At 47.7% G+C, this 21,933-nt stretch overlaps 1 protein-coding gene across 10 annotated transcripts; it reads right to left on the bottom strand.

The window, feature by feature from the left end:
* Window positions 1-463: 463 nt before the first annotated feature.
* On the bottom strand, window positions 464-20,586 carry ZNF384 (zinc finger protein 384). 10 transcript variants are annotated; one of them, XM_013063560.2, is made up of 13 exons: window positions 20,384-20,586; window positions 20,119-20,180; window positions 19,188-19,247; window positions 12,648-12,718; window positions 11,895-12,132; window positions 11,612-11,659; window positions 11,082-11,415; window positions 10,117-10,209; window positions 6,229-6,453; window positions 5,342-5,524; window positions 3,740-3,818; window positions 2,436-2,594; window positions 464-1,837 (listed from the first exon to the last, which is right to left on the bottom strand). In XM_013063560.2, exons 4-13 carry the CDS (start codon window positions 12,711-12,713, stop codon window positions 1,436-1,438), a joined length of 1,827 nt encoding a protein of 608 aa, XP_012919014.1. In that variant the 5' UTR covers window positions 12,714-12,718; window positions 19,188-19,247; window positions 20,119-20,180; window positions 20,384-20,586; the 3' UTR covers window positions 464-1,435. The 10 variants fall into 10 exon arrangements, with proteins under 10 accessions (XP_012919014.1, XP_012919013.1, XP_044927804.1 ...); XM_013063559.2 differs by lacking the exon at window positions 20,119-20,180; XM_045071869.1 differs by lacking the exons at window positions 20,119-20,180; window positions 20,384-20,586 and adding an exon at window positions 19,724-19,983.
* Window positions 20,587-21,933: the final 1,347 nt, after the last annotated feature.

Below are 21,933 nucleotides of genomic sequence, written 5' to 3'. Positions count from 1 at the left end.
TAGAAACCCTCATACACCAGAATCTCACTTTAAGTATTGAAGCTGTGGTCTTCTATGCTTGGGGATACACACACAAGATTCTCATCACACAGCACTCACTCTTCACACATACACATGCTAGTGTAAATTCTTAGTACTGTCCTTGAACTTCTCCCCAGATATCTTCTTCCCATGCTCGCTCATATCAGCAGCTCCACTTGCCTCTGATCCTTTTACACGAATTTATTTCTATACAAGGTTCTAAAAACACCCCTTGGTTTGTACATAAGGTTTTTTTTTTCTTCATTTTAAATTGCTTTATAACAACTGGTTTCCTGATTTTTTTCATTTTCTCTTTTCTCTGAAATCTGCCATGATTTAAAAACAAACAAATAAAAAGGACAAAAGGAAATAAAAATGCCGTTGGCCAGAAGACAGGGTGGGTGGAGAAAAACAAAAAGGACAAAAATAAACATCAAATATGAAAATTCTCAGAGATAATGCATTTATAAACACAGAAATGGTTACAACAAAGATGGCCGTGATGAGTGGGTATATATATATATATTTATATATATATTTATATATAAATCCGTGTCCGGCAACTGACCGTGGCACCTAGGGAGCTAAGTCCAGTCCTTGTGTTTGCCCTGAACTCTCCCTTCTCTGCAACACCCCTTGTTTTGGGCTTTTATAAAGAACACAAAGCTCCCACAGCTCCTCTGGCTTTGGGACTGGGAGACTGAGTATAGGGTCTTGGCTGGCAGAGAAGGGGAGAGGCTCCAAGGAAAACCATAACCCACACTTCTAAGCCACCCTTGACCATTTTGGGGATCTCTGGCCCCTTGGGGACCACATCTCAGCCCTTGCCCCTTTAGAAATAAAGGGGGTCTGACCCCCACCCAGATCTCCCTCTTCCAGCATTAGGTAGGAAGTGAAGTGAGACCACGAGGGGAAGACGGCTCCTGGGGATCGGGGCATGTGAGAAACCTCTGTTCTTTTGCAGGCAAGAATAGAATGGGAGACTGGTTGCCTTTAGGGCTCCCTTCTCTCAGAGATCTGGGAGGACCAGCCTCTAGTCTTCCACCAACCCCAACTTTGAGGATTATGAGGGTAACGAGAGGGTAAGTGCCCACACTGGAAAAGTTTCTATGAGGTCATAGCAAATCCCTCCCTTGAGCACCAACCCCCAATTTTGAAAAGCTATGCTTAGAAGGGGAGGTTGCTGGATTATACTACCAGCGAATTATTCCTTTGCCAATCAGGAGGGCTGATGTTCCTTTTGAAGAGGAGTTGAGAATAAGCATGGTATCCTGTGTAGGAAGGCCGTGCCCGAGGCCCAAGGAGATGGAGCCAAGGCCTGTCAAGGAAGAAGACTTTTCCCACTAAGAGAAGTTGGAGAAAGAAGGGACCAGAACTTCTTTCCCCTCTTCCCAGTGGGTGGCAGCACAGGTCTCTACGAGCTGGCCAGGTGCTCCACCTGGATGGTGCTGGTGGTGACAGTGAGGCAGATGTCCTTATGATGCTCCGCCGTCTTATAAGGGGTCAGGTCAAAGGAACACTGGGGTGGAGGGTTGGGGTTGCTGTCCCCGCCGCCCCCACCCTGGGGGGCTGCCCCAGGGGATTGGAAGTGTGGTGGCTGTGGCTGCTGCTGCTGCTGCTGCTGTGATGCCTGGGAGGCCTGGGCCTGGGCTTGAGCCTGGGCCTGGGCTTGGGCTTGGGCTTGGGCCTGAGCCTGGGCCTGGGCCTGGGCCTGGGCCTGAGCCTGGGCCACTGCTGCTGCCGCCGCCGCCGCCTGCACTTGTTGCTGGAGATCAGGAGGGTTGTGTTTCCGCATATGTTTCATAAGGTACGTTTCCTGAAGGAGATGGTGAAAAAGAGTTGACGGATGAAAGAGAAGGAAAGAGGTTACTTATAACCAGCATCCTGGGCTCTTATTTTACTTTATAAATAGAGCCATAATTCAACAGAGACATTCTGGAGCTGTGGGCAAGTTCTCCCCAGGAGCCTCTGCCAGTGCTCACTCTTGGGCAGGAAGGAGAGGGGAAACCTTCACTGTCACAGTAGGCATTCAACCTGCCTTGGGAAAAGTGGTCATTTCCCCAAAGATCTTTGAATGGAAGGACTTTGCCACCTTTTCCTGGAGTCTAATGGAAAACATCTAATTGAAATCTTTCTCCCCAAATTGCAAGTTATTTTGCCTTACGTTTAAGTAAAATTAAGAATCATTGCTTAGCAATCTTCCTCTACAGGCTTAAGGAATCAGACACCCCCCAAATTCCTTAGCTACAGATCTATTTAATTTCTCCTCTCTTTATTGATTTTGGTTATCTGGTGCTAGGGAGATTCCGTATAGTCAAGGCAGCACCTCTCCCTCCGGGAAAATGGGGTAGGGCAGACTGGGGTCCTCCTGGCCTGTGGGGAAACGAAGGGCGAGCACGAGCATGAGCACTCACCGACGTGTATGCCCGACTACAGATAGTGCAGGTGTACACCTTGGCGTGTTTCACCGTGTGCGTAGACAGGTGCACCTCGAGGGAGGCTGCGTCCGTGTACGCCCGATGACAATTGTGGCACTTGAAGGGTTTATCTTTGTTGTGCTGCCGTCTGTGGGACTGGGAAAATGAGGAAAAATCAGGATAAGGGCATCAGACTCATCCTTCCTGCCTCTTTGACCCTTAATGCCAGAGCACTGAGCTGGGTGTCAGCCTGCCAGCTTCTCTCTCCATCTGAAGGTAGTAGGAACTGCTTTCAATAAAACTTGAGGAGTTATAGGCTAAGGGAAGAGCTGTAGCTCCTGCGGCATATTCCAGGATCCTGAAAAGTGGGAAGGACACTATGCTGGCCCCACTGGCCCATTGGTTCCCAAGCCAAAGCATGGGGGTGATGCCAGGGAATACCAAGACTTCTCTACAGAGCCTCCAAAGTCAAAACACTTTTCAAAATAATGGTAAGACCATGTTTGCCTTTTCATTCTCCTTCTCTCATGACTGTACAGAGATTTTGTGATGTTTAACGGAGCAAAGACTGAGCATGGCAGGCAGGAGCATCTAGCCAGCTTCTAGTAGGCTAAACATTCAAAACGTGCAGCCAGGGCGCCAGAGTGGTGCAGTCAGTCAAGCATCCGATTCTTAATTTGGGCTCAGGTCATGATCTTAGGGTCGTGAGGCTGACCCCACTTTGGGCTCAACGCTCAATGTGGATTAGGATTCTCTCTCTGCCCCTCCCCGACTCCGCTTATGCACACACACACACTCTCAAAAATATTTTTTGGGGTGTACATGTCTGAAAAGATGTTATATATGTTAACCTGCAATGGGTTTGTTATTTTTATTTTTTTATTTTATTTTATTTTTTTTTTAAATATTTTATTTATTTATTTGACAGAGAGAGATGACAAGCAGGCAGAGAGGCAGGCAGAGAGAGAGGAGGAAGCAGGCTCCCTGCTGAGCAGAGAGCCCGATGCGGGGCTCGATCCCAGGACTCTGAGATCACGACCTGAGCTGAGGGCAGCGGCTCAACCCACTGAGCCACCCAGGCGCCCCGGGTTTGTTATTTTTAAATGAATTACTAAATATTTTTTCAAGTTTTTCAGTTTCACATTCTCTGTGTAGACATCGACAAAAGCTCTTCGGGTTTCCCAACAATTATTAAGAGCGTAAAGGGGTCCTGAAAACGTTTGAGAACCACTGCACTACTCAAATGGTGCTGTGACCCAAGTCTTAGACGCAAGACCCTGTGTGGAGGGTGGAACATTTACCTGCAGATTGGACAGCTGTGTGAAGGCTTTCTCACAGCCCGGATGTGCACATTTGTATGGTCTGTCACCAGTGTGGATTCTGCATGGGATGAGAAAAGGAGACAGGAAAAGCATGTCAGCAAGGCCACTCAGGGATTGGTTCCTTAACCGACCTCCTCAAGGCCACTCCTGTCCTCCTCTGGGAGTACAGGCTGGGTTTCCAGGAGGTCCCAGCCTCAGCTCCTCTCTCACACTGATCCTGCCACAGTGCCTGATCTCTGCTCACTGCCTCCATCACTCAGCTCAAGCTCCTCTGCTGGGGGAGGAGGGACCAGTGGCTTGGCAGCCAAGAGACAGGCAGTCCATAATTTGGCATATAGGTCAGCTCCTATAGTAGCTGTCCCTGATGAATGTTCAGAAACATAAGGTAAACACACTGGTACGGAAAAAGACATAGAACACTTCTTCCTCGGCCCCCACCATACAACCAAAACCTATTCCCTCAGCCTTGAACACCGCTCCCAGAAAAAGCTTTGGTATCAAAGAAAAGCAGAGAGTTATGCTAATTATGGAGAGTAGCAGTGATATTAATACACATGGCAACTCCTTGGGGCTTTTCCCAGTCTGGCCCCCTAAGGGCAGGAAATGCCTAGTTTAGTACCAATGTGACCTCTTTCCCAAACATTACTGGCCCCTCCACTGAGATGAGCCAAGGACTTGAGGGTCTGTGGACACCTGCTCCTCATCAGGGACTGCAGAGCCAGCTTTGTAACCACGTGCTTTTCTGGACCTCTGAATAAAATCTTGGAAACGTAGCAGGACAGGTTTCTTTGTGAGGAAAGCCCGACTCCTCCTCTTCGCAATGCCAGATGTCCGAGCACTTGGCGGCGGGGGGGGGGTGTCACTGCATCCGGAAGCAGCCAGATGAGAGGGCTCCTGACCAGGAACTCTGGACTCCATTTCAACTTGAGATCCGCCTAAAGGACATCATCAACTCTCCTGGCTGGCAGGTTCACTTCCTCCAAATTACTCCAGATTCATGGGACAAACAGTGGGCATCCTTATGAAGTAGGAGCTTTTTCATTTTGTTTGCCAGTTCTCTGTGCCTCCGTTTCAGACAGGTTTTGTTTTGTTCTCTATTCCTGGCATCCTTGGAAACTTGCTGGTTGCTGTAGGGCTCACGAGGCTTGTACCCAGCTAAAGTCCGATTATGTCTCCCGTTCATAATTGGTGCCCTAAGGGCTAGTGGTATGGTCTTCTCCAATCACATGCCCTTGCTTTGGCACCAACGAGAAAATCTTGCAAGATGTGCGTATTGGTGTTTGGAGCAAGAGAAATGAAGGCAGAAGCTGTCTCTACCCCGGATGAGTCTCTTTCTCCCATGGGTCAGGGAATGTCACAGTCACTGCATCTTCCCCACGCTGCTTGTGCCCCAGAAAGGTTCTGAGCGTCCGCTTGTGCCTCCAGGGTTGTGGCTTCTTCTTCTCCCAGACGCCGGTCGTATTCTCCTCCAGCCAGGTCTCTCCCCCGCCCCCCGCATGCGGGTTGTTGTGTGTGTCCGGGGCGGGGGGTGGGGAGGGCATGCCAGCGGGGCGGGGGCAGTAGCCCGCCACTCTCCCTTACCGTGTGTGCTGCTGGAGGTGGGAGAGCTGGCGGAAGGCCTTCTGGCAGTAGGAACAGTTGTAGGGCTTGGCCCCCGAGTGGATTCGGAGGTGCTGGGCCAGGTAGGAGGTGTTGGCGAAGGTCTTGGAGCAGTGCGGGCACTTGTGGGGCTTGATGGTCTCCGTGTGCATCTTGGAGTGGATCCTGCCGGAGGAGAGGAGAGGAGGGAAGGGGGGGAGGAGGAAGCAGTTCGACACCATGGGCTCAGCTCTCTGCTGGGTGAAATGATGTTGCTTGACGGATGAGAGCACCCCCTCCTCCCTCCTCCCAAACACACTCCGGCCTGGAGAGGCTAATGACGAGGACACCCAGAGCTAGGTTGCTGCTGATCTTACGTCGGTGGCTAGAATGGCAGTGAGATGATGAAGAGCTGCGACCCCTGGCTGGCTCCTGGTCACCTTAACGGTTTCAGGCTTGTCAACCCTCTGCTTCGTTCTAAGGTTATACACTCACCACAGATACCCTGCTTCCAAATAGTAATTTGAATAAAGACCAATAGCGCCTGCTCCCCATGGACCTGAAGTTGAATGCACACCTTGGCTCTGAACTGAAGCATATAGCATAAGCAGGGCCTGCTCTGCAGAAGATTTCCAAACACAGACACAGAGAGAAACCACAAAGACTGTTCCAGACTTGGGGACTGGAGACCACCATTGCCCAGGCCCACACAAACTGCTAAAATACAGAGTTTATTTTTCAGAGACAGTAACGAGAGCAAACGGAGGCTCCCGAAGGGCCATGTTGAAAGGGAAAAGAAACTGTGAGGACAGAAGAGTAGGCTCGACAATGCGGCCTCGGGGGCAGGGGTTCACAGCCAGGCGGCAGGGCAAAACCAAGAGCAGCCTTACCGGGTGTGCTGCTGGAGGTGGGAGAGCTGGCGGAAGGATTTCTCACAGAAGTTACAACTGTAGGGCTTGGCCCCTGAGTGTATACGGATGTGCTGGGCCAGGTAGGAGCTGTTGGCGAAGGTCTTGGAGCAGTGCGGGCACTTGTGGGGCTTGGTCTCGGTGTGTGACTTGGAGTGGATCTGCATCTCCGACTTTGAGTAGAATGTCAGTGAGCACATCCGGCACCTGGGCCAAGCGAGGGCAGTGGTTAGAACTGTCCCACCGGCAGCGCGCTGCACCCTCCCTCCACTTCCACAGAAGCCAGCCTATCTGCTCTTTTACCGCAACTGCGCTCAAAGGCCCTTGAGAGGAGGATCTGCTCTACTTATTTTGGCAGTCTATGCTTTTAATACAGACCCACGCAATACAAATATTCCGTAAATATTCAAATGATCTGACTCCCTAAGTATATAGAGAAACAAAAATTCAACCAGAAAAGACAGGTAAACCTTATTATTGGCTCTAGGCGAATGTGGATTTCATTGGGCCAGGGGTATCGACTAACTTGTTTTCCTTCTGCCTATAACTTGATTTTGGACTTTGAAAGGGCTCCCTGCCCCAACTTCTTGTGCACAAAGTTCATCCCTTCTCAAGTAGGGGCTGATGAGGACAAACTGACTATACTCCCCAGAAGGACTTCTCTCCTGTCTCCTCACATAATTGCCTTCTCTCAGATTCTCTCCTACTTCCTTTCAGCCAGTGACTCCTAGAAGGATGGGAGTGGAAAGGGATCGGAATTATCTAGAGGGGCTTTTCCAAACCATCTACGTCTAGCCCCCACCTTGGATCCGGTGTTCTACCAGCCACCTCCACCCCTGAGCCCCTGGGCAATCAAGTGAGAACCACTTTTGCAAAGAGCCAAGGAGTGAGCTGTCTCCCCCTCAAATATTTAGGAGGAAAAGATCTGTGAAACACTGAGCTTCCATGCTAACCCTTTCCTCTTCCCTAGCACATGGAGCCGGAGCCAGCACTCTGGGCAGACATGAGCGAATAGCTGATACACTTTCACCCATCACCTGAGTGGGTAATCCTTCCTGTTCTGATGTTGCCCAACCGTATCAAATAAGGAGCCTCTGAGCAAGATAAGCCACACCCGCTCAGACTTTATCGAATAGGAGTTATCTGTGAGCTGGAATGCTCTCATTCCTCAAAACCCTGCAGTGCACAGCACGAGCTGGTAGAGAGGGCAGCACCTGGAAGCCAAGCAAGTGGGGAAAAAGTCCCCTCTGCTCTGGTTCCTCCCCAACTTCTTTCTATCATCTGGCCTCAGGATGGTGTGGGGAGAGGACTTCTGCTTTCTTCTGATCCCAGGAGAATTTTTAGAGAATAAATAAGATCAAGACTAAAAAGAACTCTGTGCTCCTCAAAGGAAAAAATGTGACATTATTTGGGGGTATTATTATTGTTTCTACTAATTATGATTCATGTTTCTACTAAAATTACAATCATTAAGGTCAATTTCTGTTTCTCCAGGCACCTGAAAACTCTGAAGGAAATCGGATTCCCAGTTCGCCAATCCCTGGCTGCTGTCTGGCATGGCCAAATATTATATGGGAGGTGCAGAGGTTCTGTTTATAGCTAGTACAGGCCCAAGGACACAGCCAATGGAAGCCTGGACACTTGGGCTCTAATCAGGGTTCAATTACAGGCTTGCTTATCAATCTAGACCTCAATTTTCTGGTCTGTAAAATGGAGAGATAAACAGCTGCCCCTAGTAGGGCCAGCAAACCCCTGGGCCAGTCAATGGTAAGCCAAGAGTGTTCTTGAATAATAAAACTGCGCTAATGTTAACAGTACCAGTGCTGATGGATGACCTCATACCACTATGCGTTCCACTGAGGTTGGAAACTGTCACTTGGGGGTGGGGGGAGGTACTAACGTTACAACATAATTTTCCTTGGTTGCTACAATTTCTAGGACAGGTGGAACCACACATTCATTTTTAACTCAAACAAAAGCTCATAGTTTGTGTGTGAGTGTTGAACACACAGCTAAACCCTTAGTATGAAATTAACTACAAGAGAGAAAATAACCCTTTTTATCCAAGTTTTCAACTAGAGAGGAATCTACAAAACTTAAATCCATGGACAATGGACTGGCAACAAAATAAGGAGTCTCAAATGACAATCATAATAATGATAATAATAGTTGCCATTTGTTGTGCCTGATATTACCAGGGCCCTGGTACCAGTTACAGGCACTTGAGACACATTGTTTCCACTCCTCACAACAACCTGGCAAGTATTATCCCTGTTTTACAGAACAGAAGGAGAAGGCTCAGGTTAAGTAATTTGCCAAAGGGCAAACAGTTATTCACTACACAAAGCTATGATTCTAACCTATTCTGAGATGCCTCACACTAGAAGTACTCAAGGACAGGCAGACTATATCATCTGTCAGGAATGCTCAGAAGACTAAAACTACAGGGCCGAGGGTGGTGTAGGTGACCATTAACATATTTCTAACTCTGAAATCCTATGAAGCCAGATAAAAGAGCACAAGTCCTTTAATGCAAGGTGTTGGAGGTTGGAAAGCAATCTGATTTAGGAGCTCTGTAGCAGTGGGGAGTCAGCAGGAAACAGCAAAGCCACCACCCCATTTCACTAGGCCAGGGGGCACCAGTCACATCTAACACAAGAATTGGGCCCCTTTGGGGGCACGTAATACAATGACCCTGACAATGACAGTAATAACTTCAAATCACCCCAATTTTCCCCCTAAGATATTTAAAACCAATTTCAGATACTCAAAACATTTCCACATGATAAATGGGGGCCATGACTGCTCTTCCCATTTTACAAGATGGGAACCAAGAGCTAGAAAGAAGGTGACTTGTCCAGACTAACAGAACCAAAGTCCAACAATACCCAGTCAAATGACACTGACCACAGGAATGGATGTGGTTGACCCACACATGCACGGAGACAGGGATTGTGTATGTGTGTGTGCGTGAGATTAAAAAGACTCCTTGGGAACTCCAGAGTTCTGAGTTTCTGAAGAAATTCCATTTACCTAGAATATAATTAGGCGCCCTTGATTTCAGAGTTCTCCTTAGTCACCTGGGTGTGGGGCCAGTCAAGAATTTCAAAAACACTGAGGGTGTAGAAAATGCTACCACGGCTTCCTTCCAATTGTATATTCACATTCTTTCCCATAGTTTGGGAAGTCCAGAGTTAGCTTTAATGAGGGCCCAAAAAATAAACAAGCAAAAGCAAAAACAAAAACAAAAAGAAACCTCTGGCAGAATGAGGGGATCCTAATCCATGTGCAAAGCTCCAAAGGGTCAGAGACCTAGCCCATTATTCTCACAACAACACATTTTCTAGAGGTGTATCTCCATGTCACAATGACCTCACTTTGAGCAAATACATAAAAATCCAGATTTCTACAAAATAAAAGGGACTTCCACTATATGAAATGATATATAAAAGATGCTTTTAAATGAATCAAACTTGTCGGTACCTTTATAAAATGATATGATGTAAACATTTCCAGGAACACTTTTATTATATAAAGTGGGATACACCTGTAATAATAAAGCTACAGTGAACTTTCAGATTAGGAGCTGGAATTCTGCAGTGCTCAGTACTTTCTGCATAGCAACACTCCCCTCACTTTCACTTAAAAGAGGAATTTAAACACTCTGTAGTCATGGCTACTCTCCACGGTAGAAGCGTACAACACAAACACAAATAAATGCTAAATGACAACTATTGCTTCTTTCTTTTGAAGTTCCCAACATTTCAAATCTTAGATGACATATACTCCCAACAAATGGGAGGCATAAACAGAACTCTCCCCATTTTACAGATGAGGAAACTGAGGCCCAGAGAGGGGAAAAGGACTTGCCCAGGGTCACACAGCAAGTTCGTGGTGGAGCCGGGAACTGAATCCATGAGCCCAAGGCTCTGTCCATTTCCTGTGCCGCAGTTCCCTTCGCTCCTAAAATGGGAACAACATTGCCCATCTCGGTACACTAAGGACAGACCCAGTCTCCCAGCCATGCACATCTGCCCCTGTCTGCATCAAAGCTGTGACAGTGGTTATCCCACTCTGTAACCTGGGACCAGACTTCCCAAACCCACTAGGGCCCCTGACAGTTTTCAAGGGGATTAAAAGACATCCAACTTTCAAGGGGCAGGGAGTTTCCTTCTGAAATTCTTTTTGTATATCGCCACATGCAAATATAAGACTATTTGGCAATGGACAACTTAAAGGAAGTAGAGAATCCAAATGACTTTCATGAATTAGAAAGTGAGCAAACAGGCATTTTATAAGCATATAGTCTGGGATGGGGGGTGGCGGGAGAGAAGGGCAATATCCTGTTTCTCCCATCTTTTTATACAGATCCCTCCCATCATCCCAACCATGCAGGGTCAGGTAGTCTCAGAGCTCAGATATGGCCCAAGAACCAGCGGATGGCACGCAGGTTAAGGTTAGGGGCTTATCAGAACAGTTTCTTAGAAAACAGGAATGGAAAGTGTAGAAAGCACAAAGGAGCTGGAGACGGAGTCTGAAACCCAGTCTAAAGCCTTATCATAAGGAAGAAACTCCGTTAGGTCATTCAAAAATTAGTCAATGCTGACAACCCCAAAAAAGAAGGCGTATAGTGGGTCTGCGTCCTGGGGAAGAGTCACTAGAGAAGTGCTAGTTGGAAGCTCTACGTTCCTGCCCCACAAGAGAACACCTGACATGCAAGTGGATCTGAGGTGGAAAGCTGTCCGCGTGGAGCCCAATTAAGGGCAAGACACGAAGGGGGTAGGTAAGCTGAGACAGGGATCCTCACCCCTTGCTGCCCTGGCTCTGATCCTTACCTATAGGTCTTGCCGTCTTTCTGATGGTCGTCATCATCCTCGGGGGAGAGGACATAAGGGTCATTCATCTCAGGCAGCCCTGATTCCAGCATCCGCTTCTTCTTCCGGCCCCGAGGGGGCTTAGGAGCCACGCTGCCACCTCCACCACCACCTCCTCCTCCTTCCTCTGTTAGGGTTGATGCTACCTTCTTGGAGAGGTCAGGGACCACCTGCAGGGCTTGTGAGCCAGGGGGAAGAGCTGAGACAATCATGGGAGCCGAAATGGGGAAGGTCTGAGCTGATGAGGCTGTGGTCACAAGGGAGCCTGAGGGGGACGTGATTACCAAACCAGGACCTAGGATTGGGAGAAAAAGGAGATGGTGTCATGTTGTCCAGTCCTGATCCTATTTACTTTCCCCCAGATCATTGTCTAACCAACCCCTCACCACCACCCCCCAGCCCGGAGTATATAGGAAACCCCAAACCCTGTAGAAAAATAATGGTCTCCTAACCCCTGTCCCCACCCCACCCCCGGTAACAGTGAGATTTACCCCTTGATTGACTCCCTTCTCTTCTCCACCTCTGAGAACAGGAGACTCCTTGATTCAGAGAAGGAAAGAATGTCACCTCCTCAAAGGCAGGGACCGCATCTTCTACTTCTTTGTATCCCCCACAATGCCTAGCGCATTGCTAGGCACACAGTAGGCACTTAATAAAAATGTGATTGAGTAATCAAACACATATCCCACTCCCCATGTCCTTGGAGCCCTCCAGCCTGGGGTACTGATCATGAAAGATCAACACCTCAGATTGGAGAAGAGCAGAGTGGCTCACCAGCAGTCATCAGTCCTGTAGACGGCACAGGGACCACGGTGATATTCTGGGTAACAGATGCCTGGCTATGTGGGGTCAGCTGGTCTGACTTGGACTCTGTGTCCATATTGATGCCTGAGGGCAGGGACACTGAGGCAGGCACTGTCAGCAGGGTGGGGTAGTGGGGTGGAGCCAGCCCACAGCCCTTCTCTGGCAGCAGCTGATCCTTCATCTTGTTGATGAACATCGTGTTCTCAATCTAAAACAAAAGGAAAGGGGAGGCGAGCGGGGAGGCAAGCGGCCACCTCTTAAAGGGCCTGATTTGGTCTGCTCCCTAAGCACTTTGCATGATCTGTCCTCCTGGGAGAGCAAGAAGTACAGTATCTTTGTGCTTCCAGAGAGAAGCCAGGACAGAAATGCTGTGATTCTTAGTGGCGAGGGACCTGGTGAAACAGCACGTGATTTATCTTGCTTCAGTCTCCACAATGATAGAACCTATGCTCAGAGTTGAACAAAGAAGGTGAAAGAGAAGGAGCAAGAGGGGCGCCTGGGTGGCTCAGTGGGTTAAAGCCTCTGCCTTCGGCTTGGGTCATGATCCCACGGTTCTGGGATCGAGCCCTGCATTGGGCTCTGTGCTCGGCAGGGAGCCTGCTTCCTCCTCTCTCTCTGCCTGCCTCTCTGCCTACTTGCGATCTCTCTCTATCTGTCAAATAAATAAATAAAAATCTTAAAAAAAAAAAAAAGGAGAAGGAGCAAGAACCAAACACCACCTACCTGTCCTGAGACTGTGGGGATAGAAGGCCAGAAGTACGGGTTAGAATTGAAGTGAGATTCTTCCATTCTACCTGAAGAGAGAAAGAGAGACCGCGTCACACTCATGACTAACCCAAAGAAATGTAGTAACGGAGAAAGGCAGTTGAGGAATTCCTGGCCTCTTCTTTGGCACCTGACCACAGGGCTGCAAATTTACAGTGAAGATCTCAGGATCTACCATATTCATCCTGGAGAGTCATTCAGCATGAAATCGAACAGAGCCTATCCTACCTCAGATGGCAGTGAAAGAACTTAATACACGTCTCACTTACCCACAGAATGTCACCCATAAGCCAAAGAAATAGACCTGGCTATACTTTCCTTTGGTGACAAAAAGAGAAACTCAAGTCATGAGCAGGGAAGGAATGTACCCATGGTCACATAAAGTAAATCACTGACCAACTTAGAAACAGCCAGGGTACCTATTCCTGCTCCTCTTTTCCTTTATCCCACAGATCCGTCTTCCTTGAAATAAAACATCTTAAGACTTCCAACTGACATATTTGTAGTTCTGTGCAGCTTGAAAAGGTTCTAGGCCAGAACACAAAATGCCCGAGGGAACTGAAGAGTGAAACTGGCAGGAATCCCAATCAGTACCAGATGATACCTGGGGACCATGCCCCAACAATCCCACCAAGGTCTCTGTAGCCCCGCACTGGGTACCATACATGCTGAATGGAGCAGTGAAAACCTGGAATTACCACTCTAAAAGAGGTGAACCCTCTTTCTGGATGGCACAGAGGTTAAGCCTCTGCCTTCGGCTCAGGTCATGATCCCAGGGTCCTGGGATCGAGCCCCGCATCTGGCTCTCAGCTCAACAGGGAGACTGCTCCTCCCTCTCTCTCTGCCTGCTTCTCTGCCTACTTGTGATCTCTTTCTCTGTCAAATAAATAAATAAAATCTTAAAAAAAAAAAGAAAAAAAAGGTTTGAGCACTAGGAGTAGCAGCAGCACCCCAGATTTCTACTTACAGGATTCAGAAAAAGGACCACAGTGGGCCAGAATACATAACACAGTACTAGACGCCTGCCTTGTGATTCTCAAACACGATGCTTCTGAGAGTTCAAGTTCTTCTCTGTAAGTGGATGATAAAGGAGCTTAAAGCTTTGGGAGGAAGGAATAAGCAAAAAGAGCAATCCCTCAGAATCATGTTGCAAGTCACAGATGGATACGGAATCTAGGCATCCCACCATTTCCCCATTCCAATCACTTCTCCTAGCAAGGTAGTATGTTAATGGCAATTATTCAAGAGTAACTTCCCCAAATCCTGGACCCAGGAAGTTCCAGTCCAACAGAAGGGAGGTGAAGAGGGAGTATGACACTGCTGGAATGGGGAAATGACCAACAGCTGGAAATAAAACATTAACATCATGCTGCTAGTCTGAACCAGAAGCAACGAAGATTCAGGTCGGGGTCGGGGTCGGGGGTGGGGGGGAGAGGACCTGTGACTTCCAGCCATGAGTGGCTGGAGGATGTGCTGGAGGCAGATACCAGAACCACTAAGTACTAGAGGGTACGTTGGGCATAGAAACCAGGTTTGAGGTAGATTAAGGAAACTAGGAAAATCTGTAACAAAGAAGGAGAAACAGAAGGGACATCACTCTAGATGTAACCCCTCCTTCTCCAGAAATCTTACCACTTTTCCTGCTCTATTAAACAGCATTCTCAATTTTCACAAAACCTATAAAGGGAAGCAGAACTGAATTGCAGCCTACTCTTTCCTAAAAAGTAGCAGAGGAGAAGAGAGGACTGCACCAAATCTGTGAATACAACTTTACACAAATAAGGCTCAGTATTAAGTGATCCCAGAATCAACCACAGGCACGTCCTGCCCCCCAACTTATAAAATATATCCAGGAACAGGGGTTCCTGGATGGCCCAGTGGGTTAAATTCTCTGCCTCTGGCTCAGGTCGTGATCTCAGGGTCCTGGGATCGAGCCCCACATCGGGATCTCTGATCAGCAGGGAGCCTGCTTCCCCTCCCACTGCCTGCCTCTCTGCCTACTTGCGATTGCTCTCTGTCAAATAAATAAATAAAATTAAAAAAAAAAAAGGTTTTAAAAAAAATACATCAGAACAATCTCCAACACAGGTGCCAACCTTTTCCTTCCAGCACTAACTTTACAAAGGGGCCTCGGATCCTTCTTAGGCAACAGAAATCAAGAAATGATCAGATCAGTTTAAAGCGATCCAATCCTGCCAAGCCCTTTGGGAAGCAGGGGTCACATCTTGGATCTTCCCACGGTCTCGAACACAGAACTCCTCACCCAGTATGCAAGTCCACATTTAATGGACTGAATGACAGTGGACTCTATACATACAGATTTTGAAAACAATACTAGGGGCTTAAATCATAACTCACAACCCCATCTGTCTAAACTTCTAGCTGAGAGAAACGACACATACAAGAGTAGCGGCATATGATGGCAATGAAGTAGAGAATTAGGCTGACCAGTAAAGAAAGGAGGGTCTAATTTATAATCTCCCCCGAAGGAAGTAAACACATTAGGGATGTGAAAATTTAGGAGGGAGGAACTGAAAGCCTGAAAATAAGACTATCTTCAAATAGGGTTCTGAGGCATAAGGCCCCTCCCTGACAGTAAAGATTAGATCCATTCATACTGTCCTACTAGTGGCTCAGGTGAAAACACTTTATGAAAGAAACAGCCCCTGTGGGTTCTTTACCAAGGGGGCACACAAAGTGATGTGGCAGGGGGTGGCTGGGTGGCTCAGTGGGTTGGGCCTCTCCCTTCAGCTCAGGTCACGATCTCAGGGTCCTGGGATGGAGCCCCGAATCGGGCTCTCTGCTGAGCAGGGAGCCTGCTTCGCCCTCTCTCTGCCTGCCTCTCTGCCTACTTGTGATCTCTCTCTGTCAAGTAAACAAATAAAATCTTTAAAAAACAAAACAAAACAAAAAAACCAAAGTGATGTGGCAAACAGGACCATGTCACCACTACCATCACAATGAACATCTACTAAGTGCTCATTGTGTTCAGGAACTGTTCTAAGTCCTTCCAAGTACTTCACAACGATTGCATCATTTAATCCCCACAGCAACTCGTTGCAGTAGGCAGTGGGATCCCCACGTTTCAAACGAGGAAAGTGGAGTCACAGAGTCAAACAGTAAATATTAGGGCGGGGATCTGAATGCAGATACCAAAGGGCAAGTTAAGAATGGGGGTTCTAGAAGAGACCAAACCCTACAACTGAAGTACATACTCTCTGACACTGTGACTTGATGCACCAATTAAAATTTACATTTCCAGGAAGGGACTATACATTTTTGAGAGAGTTCTCCATAAATGTTTCCAAATATGAAATTTTGGTAACAGCTAAAAATGCAGTTAAAGAGGATGTTCTCTGTCCACAACCTGGGAGACCTCACTTGGCCACCAAGGTCATTGATTTTAGAATGACAGAATCTGAGTAAAAACACCAGACCATCAAAGGGATGAACCTGAATAAAAGCCCTCTCCACTTCCCTGGATACCTAGGCTATCACTCTGCTTTGGATCTTAACAGAACAAAGTGGGAGACAAGAACCACAGCTGGTCCCCGGACACAATGATAAATGTGACTCATGGGCTGCCGATGAATATGTCTGCCCCAAAGAAGGGGGTACATGGAGGGTTCTGCTCACCCAACTAGGAGCAATGTTTGCTTGCAAAATGACACCTCTATGCTACACTACTGTTCTGAAAAGACTGACTTCTATCCCTATCCCTGAAAGGAGATCAAATGGAGAGGCAAGAAGAAGGCTCTTGGGGAGCCTGGGTGGTTCAGTGGGTTAAAGCCTCTGCCTTTGGCTTGGTCATGATCCCATGGCCCTGGGATCAAGCCCCACATCGGGCTCTCTGCTCAGCGGGAAGCCTGCTTCTCCCTCTCTCTCTGCCTGCCTCTCTGCCTACTTGTGATCTGTCAAATAAATAAAATCTTAAAAAAAAAAGAAGAAGAAGAAGAAGAAGGAAGGCTCTTGCCAGAATATAATGTAAATGGTGCCCCCCTGCAGTTGTGTAACAGGGTGCTCCTGGCGCCAGATCACTCGAGACCTTTTTACTGTCCATTAACCTCTTAACTTTCTATGTTTCATGGAACAATTCTCCTTCCCAAACCATCCCAACATTCAAGCAGGCATATACCAACAGTCTTAAAACCTGGAGAAGCCCAATGATATTATGGGGAAACCCCATCTCCACAGAGTGCCAGTTCTGATGGTTATGCCAATATATCAACGATAATAAAAAGAACTGATTTATCCTAGATTGGGAAGGAAGTAGAAGGCTTTTGTTACAGACCCAAAGAGCAGGAAAGAAAGAAAAACAGTAAGTAGAAAGAATGTTGACAGATTAAAAATCTGGGTTCTAATTTCAACTTTACTACTGCAGCATACCCCAAGCATTCTGTTAATAAAAACGAAGGTTTACTATAGTTAAGTTGAACAGTATTTTTCTTTCAAGAGGGTCAAGGAACTATGCATTTCTTTTCCAATCTCAAAAAAAATCTTCGAAGTACTGAGGAGGTGAAGAAAAAAGACAATTATTAAGTAACACCCACAAAACATTTAGTAAGACCTAAACTCTTACACCAGGGCTTTGTCCGTCAGTCCGTCCTTCCCCAGCATGACCAACCATCCAGGAACAAAGATGCCGCCACCTGCAGCATGTGGTTTTGGTAGACATGGCAAAAGGCCATAGTCTTTTCCCCCGCACTTACTATGTTTTTAAAAAATTGCTGCTTGCTTTTCAAATAAGCCCCTATTTTTCTTCAGGAAAGCAATATTCCCTTAACACAACAAGTCTTGAGAAAATCACAGAAGACTCTGCGGCAACCAAGTGTAGTAGCTGGAAAATGAACCTAGAAATCAAGACTTCTGGAATCTAATTCTAGGTCCCACATCAGTGGTTGACTCTGAATAATTTACTATTCTACTAAGTTTCTATTTGGGTAGAGGATGGAGGAGAATAAACCCCTTAAAACAAATTTATAAGGCATATGGTGATGGGAGGCAGCTCAAAAAAGAAAAAGAAATAAAATGCTTCAAGTGCTCCCAAAAGGAAGAGAGTTAGGGAAATACTTCCATGTGCCAAGGACTACTAGTGACAATTACTGACAATTACATAAAGACCACATAATTACAAAGGCACTACCCAAGAGTATCAGGTCTATAGCCTCCAGCTCAGTAATCATCAACTAGAAGCACTAACAATAGAGATGCAAAGAACAATCAACTCAACTCACCTATAGAAAGAACTTGAACCCAGGGACCTCAGACGATCTATGGAGAAAAACTGCTCCAAAATGCATAATTGCAGAAATGCTGTAATATTAGCTAAAGAACTTGAAATGAAGAAACACAGAGAGCTATTTTTTTCTCAGTAAGGAAACAAAATCTTTTTCCTCAGGTTCTAAGGGCACTCAGCAAGGGCCATCTTGATAGAATTTGGGGCCTTCCTCCATCTGTGAATTCTTCCAAGTACAAAATAACCCAGAACAGGTTTATCCCAATTCTCCTGGGAAAGACCATCACACCATGCCCAAACACACCAAGAAGACCACTATGACCACAAAGTTGGCAATCCGCGCCAGCAACTTCTACCCTGGGTACCGCTGGACCATGGTACTCAGTACTCTGTGGGAAGAAGAGCACAGCCTGTCCTGTCTATTTCACTACAAATGATGATCTGGGAAATATAAGGGGGGAAAGAAAAGTGGGTAGGGAAAAAGGGGGGTGGGGCAGTTGAAGAGGAAATATGCACTTAATATTTAATTATCAACATGGCCCAGAAACCTATGGGGAATAAATTTTATAAACCAGACTGGAATTAGTCCTCAGAAGAGATCGCTAGGATTATAAGCTCTGAACTCAAATACTTTTGGGTCTCACACTGTCATTTCAGACTAAACCTCTACCACTATCAAACCTTGTATTCTGAATTCTTCCACCAACTTCTGAGGTTCACTCCATACAACTTTACCCACGAATGAGGGTTTTTTTTTTTTCCCTGAAAACTTAACCTTGACACACCAAACTCAAATAAACCTGTGTCACAGATTCTAATCACTCAACAAGTCCACTTGAAGCACCCCTCTGTGACATTAATATGAACCCCACTCTAAACTCAGCTCTGCTTGTTCCAAATACAGAAAAGCAATTTCACAAGCTATACCACAAGGACTATACTGGTGACTGGGGCTCATTTGTCCCTGAAGCAGATAAATTTCTCCTTTGGACATAATGCAGCCCTACTTGGTGATTTCACTCAGGCATTTCACAGATCATTTCTGAATACTGGTGGGAACAGAAAGTGATGGGGTAAAGTGCTAACTTTTTACACAAAAATTTCCTGGGCATCTTCAAGAGATAATTTTTCTCTCACATCAAACACAAGTATCACAATTGCTATTACTAGAAGAATTCTGTCACACTGTCCCCAAAAGCCCATTTAATTATGACCCCTTTTCCCCCCAAACCAGAAAAGCCATTAACCCAAAATTGTCTTACCCTCTCTCTCTCTTCCTCCTGTCGTCTTATTCCTTCTCCTTTCCAGGGCTCCTGAACTTTCTGTAAACAAATTGTCTGGGTTACTGGGGCCAGTAAGGGTACAGCCACCAGAGGACCTGCAGAGAACCTCAGGAATACTTTGACACTCAGCAGTCAGTCTGGAAGGAAGACAGACCCCCCAAATCCAAAGATGCAATGGTATAATAAGGAGAGTAGTGCCACCCACTATGCAGATAGGAGAGAAATAAATTCAATTCCCAGGAACTAAGATGAACTCTATCACCAGTGTTTGGGTTCCACTCCTGGGCTCGGACACTGGCTCTTCTTCGTTCCCCAGGGCCACAGGTAAGCAGGGGTCATAAAACAGAGGAGTTAGAGACAGAGATGGGCCCCTGCTCCCAGAGGATTGGCTCAGAAGACAAAACTGAAGACTAGGGGGATGCACAAGCCCTTGTGTCAGGCACAGTGCCAGTTCAGGCCCAGCCACTTCCTCTGGCCTCCCCCCCCACTTCTTCGAGGACTTCGCCCCTGCCTACCCAAGGCCTTGCGCCAAGAAGTACCTCCCTCAGCCTGCACGGGGGTCTATCTATTGGACACCTCAGCTGTCCCCAAAAAACCTTCGCTCCACTGAGACAGCCCCTGGGAGCCTTCTCCTGGTGTCGCCCCCCACCCCTTCCTCAAAGACCCTTCTTTGGGACGTCCCTCCTTCCCCTCCAGGGAGCTGAACTCTGCCACCCACCAGACAGACACCCGCCCCCTAAGCCCCCCCATTCCTCCCCATCGCCCGCTCCTCCACAACCACTTCCGGTTCCGGGACGGACACACATACAGTCACACCGTGGACCCCCCCTTCCACGCCCCCCCAAGGAAAAGGGGAGGGGGGAGGAGCAGAGAGCTTGGCGCGCGCCGGCTGCAGCGGCGCGAGACTCACCCGGCGGCGACGGCTGCGGCGGTGCCAGAGCCTGAGCCAGAGCGCGGGAGGGGCGGCGTTTGCTGGGAAAGGAGGGAGCCGAGTGGGGCGGGAGGACCAGCAGGGGGCGAGGGGAGGGGGGAGAGCGCGAGGCGGAGCGCGCGGGCACGCACTTTCGGCGCGAGACAGACCCACACACACGCACGGAATGCGCGCGAGACACCCGCAGGGCGGGGGCGCGAGGCAGTGGGTGGCCCCCTGTCTCCCTCCCTCCCCTAACACTCACCCGGAAGTGGTGCTGCCGCTCGTGCTCCCGAGAACCCCGATTCCTCCACGCCCCCTCCCTCCCTCCCTCCCCCCGACAGACTCGGAGTAGAGCTGCGGCGAAGAGAAGGCGGGAGCGCCGGAAACGAAAAGGGGGGGAGGGAGGGAAATGGCAATGCAGGGGGGGCGGTAATGGGGAAAGGGGGGGAATGCAAAGGTCGAGTCACTTCCGGGAGCGGCAGAGCATTTCCGGCGCTGCCAACGCTCCGGAATACTCCGGGCAGAAGTTACGACAAGTAGGGGCGGAAGTGGCTTCCGCCCAGGGACGCGCTAGAGCCCTTTGTGGATGTGACGCCACAACGGAAGCGAAGGCGGGTTCCGCTGAAGGCAGAAGCCGAACCTTCAGAATTACGGTCCCGGGCTTCCGGAGGGGACTTCTGGGGAAGTGGGAGGGTGAAAACCGACAGGTTTATGAATTATACATCAGGTACGGGGCGGGAGTGGGGGGCGGGGGAAGGTAGGGATTTCTAAAAGACTATGGATTCGTTTTCCTTCCTTCAACGCGCAAGACTGATAGAGGAGGTTACCATTATTTTTTGCTATACTCCCAAGACTGTCTCAATGCTTTGAATTGTGGGAAAGGATGAGGATGTGTCAGTCGTTTTCTGAGGTCCCTGCTTAGGCCCCCAAAGTAACTGATAACCTCTCCCGACCACACCTCTGTATTCTTGGCTTAGGGTCTCTGTGTTCTTGTTGCCCTATCCACATCTTTATCTCCTCACCCTGCTCTACTTTTAAATAGAGCACTCATCCCCCCCCCCCACTGTATTGTTTGCTGTCCACCTCTTCCTGCTGGAATACCGGCTTCATGAGGGCAAGGGCTTTGATTCGTTCGCTGCCGTATCCTCAGAGCCTGGCATTTAGTGAGTGGTCAGTAAACGTTTGTCGCAGAAATGAACACGGCATGAACTCTTTGAGGAAGCCTTACAGGATTGCTCGAATGCATAACGGTTCTGTTCTCTGAATTTCCACAGCATTTAGTCTGTACCTTTTGTTGCTCTTTTAACTATTTCATATATCTGACTCTTCAGCAACATTGTAAGAAACGGTCTCGTACATGGTATTCTAACCGCTGCTTTTCTGAGTACATAGTAGATGCTGAATATATGCTGTTTGAGTAATGAATGCTGCCTGCACCCCGATCTGGCAAGAATCCCCTTGGACTGAGCTCTAATTTGGCTGAAGCAGAACCGAAGTCCTTCTTACTAACAGTATTAGCCCCTTGCTGAGAAAGCAAAATAATGCAAATAAAAATAACTGTAATTTTCTCTTTAGGGATAATGAAAATAAGATTCTGAAGATTTAAGTAATTTTTTTTTTCAAAATCACAACAAGGAAGTAACAAAGGACACCTAAAAATAAACATTTAAGTTAAAGGTTTAAATAGAAGATATGTATCCTAGGTTTGTAATTATAGTTTGTGTCCCTTTGAAAATGTCTACTGTCCTGATCACATTTTTGGGGCTATTCACCCAGTCTGTATTAACTGAGTAGCAACAGTTGGCAGAATAA

The sequence above is a fragment of the Mustela putorius genome, unplaced genomic scaffold (genome assembly GCF_011764305.1).
Source record: "Mustela putorius furo isolate JIRA1106 unplaced genomic scaffold, ASM1176430v1.1 tig00003988_pilon_pilon_pilon, whole genome shotgun sequence".
In the NCBI taxonomy this organism is placed as follows: domain Eukaryota; kingdom Metazoa; phylum Chordata; class Mammalia; order Carnivora; family Mustelidae; genus Mustela; species Mustela putorius.
The sequence above is the reverse complement of the archived record's forward strand: the minus strand, read 5'-3'. Positions and strand labels throughout refer to the sequence as shown.

Bases quoted from the DNA above. Each gene is read 5' to 3' on its own strand.
- ZNF384 (XM_013063560.2), bottom strand. From the start codon at position 12,713: ATGGAAGAATCTCACTTCAATTCTAACCCGTACTTCTGGCCTTCTATC. The intron at 12,133-12,647 runs GTAGGTGGTGTT...CTTTTGTTTTAG, and splicing joins TCCCCACAGTCTCAGGACAG to ATTGAGAACACGATGTTCAT. The intron at 10,210-11,081 runs GTAAGGATCAGA...TTCCCATTTTAG, and splicing joins AAAGACGGCAAGACCTATAG to GAGCGAAGGGAACTGCGGCA.